This window comes from Limulus polyphemus, unplaced genomic scaffold (assembly GCF_000517525.1).
Source record: "Limulus polyphemus unplaced genomic scaffold, Limulus_polyphemus-2.1.2 Scaffold8185, whole genome shotgun sequence".
Lineage (NCBI taxonomy): Eukaryota > Metazoa > Arthropoda > Merostomata > Xiphosura > Limulidae > Limulus > Limulus polyphemus.
In genome coordinates, this window is record NW_013673795.1 from 13,210 (window position 1) to 17,441 (window position 4,232).

Sequence of the window (4,232 nt, forward strand, 5' to 3'; positions counted from 1 at the left end):
TCTGTTACATTTTGCAGTCATTCTAGAAAGAAAAAAGGGTAATTTAAACTTATTTCCTAATTTTTTATGGGGTTACAAAGTTGGTCAAATTGATCAACTGGTATAGAGTTAGGGTAGAGAAAATAGCATATAAAATATACAGTTTTTCTGAAAAAACAAAATACAAAAAAATTCAATATTTATTTAGGAGGTTTTTGAAATTACACAAATGAAATTTTAAAATTTTCAGATGAGAACATTTTTTTTTTAATCATAACACAAAAATCACTTTGCACTTAAAGCATACAACACTCTGACTACGACACTTTCTCTAACTGAAACAATGTGTGTTTCTGACCAGTTTAACACTATTTCTAACTAACACAGTTTGGATTTCTTATCAGTTACACTATTTCTAACTGACACAATGTGGGTTTCTGATCAGTTTAACACTATTTCTAATTGACCCAGTGTGGGTTTCTGATCAGTTTAACACTATTTTTAACTGACCCAGTAAGGGTTTCTAATAACATAACATTAAATGACAACAAGGGACCTTTTGGACCATCTAGTCCATCCTATTCACTAAATTAAACTAAATACAAAAAACTCAAAGCCAGCCATTATCATTCAAATACTTATGAAGCATTCACTTAAACTCCCTTAAATTAACTGCATCCACCACATCTGAAGGCAACCAAAGGCCAACCAGACCGTAGAAAACTGAAGCTGTTTTAGCTGAAGATGACTCTTTCACTGCCAAACTTTATATTTGTTTTCCACTCTTACCATTAGATATGAAAAAAAGATGAAGCATTAACACTAACAATATTAAAAAATCTCAATCATATCCCTTCTAAATCTTCTTTAAAAAACAAACAAAAAACACTGATCCTAATTTTTTGGAATAGGCTTACGTATTTTACACAACTTCGTAACTACTAAGTAACTAACTTGTAACCATGAAGGTATACTTACTGTAACTCTTAAAGTGCTTAATGTATTTTCACAAAATTTGGCAAGCATTTAGTAAACATTACAAGTCTTTTGTAGACAAAAAAATCTGAATTTTTAATTATTTTTACTAAATATTTGTCCATATATATATTGGGTGATTAGTTTGCTCTGAATACAGGTGTGATGGATACTTTTGAATACTGGGAGTGATCACTGGTTATTTTTTGCTGAATACTTGGGTGGTGGGTTATTAGTTTCATCTGAATTTCTGGTTGATATATTAAAGTGATATGAGAACGATAACAAAAATTACACTTACTAACTATTCAATGAATCTTCTGAAAATATGAATTAATTTTGTTAATGCTTATTGGATTTGTGTATGTACAGTACAGAGACTACTAGATGCTGGTGTTGATCCTTGTGCAGCTGATGAAAGACAAAGAACTTCTCTTCATTTTTCTGCTTGTAAAGGAAATGTAGAAATATGTGAGTTGAATTTCATCGTTTGCTGAGATTAATATGGTCTTTGTACATCTTGTTATTGAATGTTAATGAATACCAATTATATAGTCTTCCCATCAAAACGTAAATTTTGGATTGTTTAATTCTTCTCGGTTAATAGCTTATTTGTCAGGTAATGAAGAATGTTTTTATTGTCAGTGAATACCTTGTGTATCATTTACTTTAGCAATTGTATGACTTTTAAATTGTAGTATAACATTTTTTTTTAATACTGTTATGAAAAATGCTAGTGCTACGATATTGCTTTATATTATTAAATCACTTACATCTTTTTAACAATGACAGAACAAAGACAAAAATTTCACTACAATAAAAATGTTTACACAATTACTAGGTACAAAACCTTAATAAAGACTTTATCTATAGGAATTTATAAGTAAGAATGTATCTGTAAGGTGAGGACTAAATCATGTCCTTAACTAGTTCATGTTGTTGGTATGAACAAAACAAGATATTTTCAACAACCTAGAAGATTATTACCTTGTATGATTGTTTAAGAACTTGAATGCTTGTGCACTATATACTCTAAAATTACTGTTCAAGTCATCAGGTTTTGAAACTGTTTATACACCAAATTACTGTAGTTTTATGCCTTTGTTGGCTGTAGAGTGAATTCCTAATAACATAAGTTACACTAAAAAAATTAAACTGCTGGAATATTTCAGGTAATCTACATAAAAAAGAAAGAAAAACTGAATTATTGCACTTGATGTCTTTCATCAGTTCTTTATGCTGACTGTTGTAACAAGCAAAAACAAAATTACTTTGTATAATGCATTGTGGATAACAGTATAAAAAACAAGCTGATAAGTTTTCTTGTTATCTCAAATGCTCATTTTGTATAAACAGGCAAGTTGCTGTTGGAGAGAGGGGCAAATCCAAATCAGAGGGATGTAATAGGAAATACACCTTTACATCTAGGTAGGTTTTTAAATTGGTTTATTTTAAGTATGCAAAATAACATTTTACTTTTTAAAATAAAATTAATCTGTATAGTAATAACTTTCTTTGAGGAATTAATAATTCAAGATTCACTATTTGATTGCTAAATTGCTTTTTTTTTTCCCAAGTTTACAACATTTCAAAACAAAATTTGTTTTACAGCTGCTTGTACAAGCAACATTGAAATAGTGACCCTTCTTCTTAAAGCTGGTAAGTGATTAGACTTTGCCATTATAATAACATATGGTTTAATATTTTAACTGTCAGAATGAATGACACTTATCAAGAGAGAGCCAAAGATTGTAAAGATTAAACTAAGGTTTTAACTAGTAATATATATGCTTCCCTAACAACAAAGAATAAAAATTTAAGTGTCACAGTGTTTGTCACCTAGCAACATAGAGCAAGGTAATTTTAACACTATTTTTAACTGATCTAATTTAAATATCTGTTAATTTTAACACTACCAACTGACCCAGCATGGGTTCCTGATAATTGTATCTGTTTCTAATTGATCCAGTTTGGATATCTGTTAATTTTAACACAATTTCCAACTGATCCAGTGTGGGTTTCTGACCAGTTTAACACTATTTCTATCTAACACAGTATGTGTTTCTGATCAGTTTAACACTATTTTTAACTAACACAGTGTGGGTTTCTGACCAGTTTAACACAATTTCCAACTGATCCAGTGTGGGTTTCTGCCCAGTTTAACACTATTTCTATCTAACACACTATGTGTTTCTGATCAGTTTAACACTATTTTTAACTAACGCAGTGTGGATATCTGATAATTTTTCACCCAAGTATTCAGCAAAAAATAACCAGTGATCACTCCCAGTATTCAAAAGTGATCATCTGAGAATGAAACCTACTACTTAAGCTTCAATGAAACTTAATATCACAAAGGTAATTTGATGCATGTAAAAGTTTTAGTAAATCATCAAACACAATGGGTTTTTCCTGACATGTCATATCTGAAAACAAAAACATTAAAACATTTAATTTCTGCAGACTTTTAAAGGAATAAACCTAAATTTATTTGTCAACCTTATAACTTGTCTGTAAATTCTTCTAATAAATAATAAAATATTTTGCTGAAATAAACAGAAAAAACACCTGAAGATAAAAAACAAGGTGTTTATATTACACCATGCCAATCCTGTGAGAAATGTTGTGTAGGCTTTGTTTCTTAAACTATGTGCATTTATGAAAGTTCTTATGAAGTTTCAAACAATTTCATCCATTAGTTTTATTGTTGGAATGAAATATAGCAAGACTTGCATTGGCTACTAAGAAAGTTTTCCATATTTTGCCAGTTACATGCCAACTATAAGCCAGTGATTCAAACACCTCATGATCTGAATTAGAATGTTTGACATCATAAAACATTCATGATAGAATATGAGTAGGACAATTTAGATAACAGAGAAATTATAAAAGTACTCAAATAAAAAAAAAAAGTGATTTTTGTTAGAACATTATTTCTATAAGTGAAAGTAATAACATTTATTAAGTTTAACTTTTCATTTCCAGATGAAAGAAAACTAAGAATAGCAGCCAACTCGAATAATTTAGAAGCTGGTAAGTGTAGTCCCGTCTGAGATGTCACATTTCTTTTAAAATACATTTTTAATAGTGTTCGGATATTTGTACATGAATCTAAAGTTATTCTTCCTTAATATTTTCTCAAGGGATTCAATGTTAGTGTTGTAGCCAATATAATGTGGTTTCACATTAACATTGGTTGATCTTTATTTATATCTATGGAACAAGGTTTTTCTTGCTTTGAAACGGTAATTTGTAATGAAACATTGTGGAAAATGTAG

General features: G+C 29.5%; 1 protein-coding gene across 1 annotated transcript in view; it reads left to right on the forward strand.

Annotated features, from left to right (window-relative positions):
• LOC106475179 (ankyrin repeat domain-containing protein 54-like) overlaps positions 1 to 4,232 on the forward strand; it is a gene marked incomplete at its 5' end in the record, with an annotated part of 23,322 nt that overhangs the window by 8,001 nt on the left and 11,089 nt on the right. Inside the window, 3 exons of the mRNA XM_013935876.2 lie at positions 1,327 to 1,425; positions 2,311 to 2,382; positions 2,566 to 2,613. Of these exons, the coding sequence (XP_013791330.1) occupies positions 1,327 to 1,425; positions 2,311 to 2,382; positions 2,566 to 2,613 (219 nt within the window). The remainder of the gene's footprint in view (positions 1 to 1,326; positions 1,426 to 2,310; positions 2,383 to 2,565; positions 2,614 to 4,232) is intronic.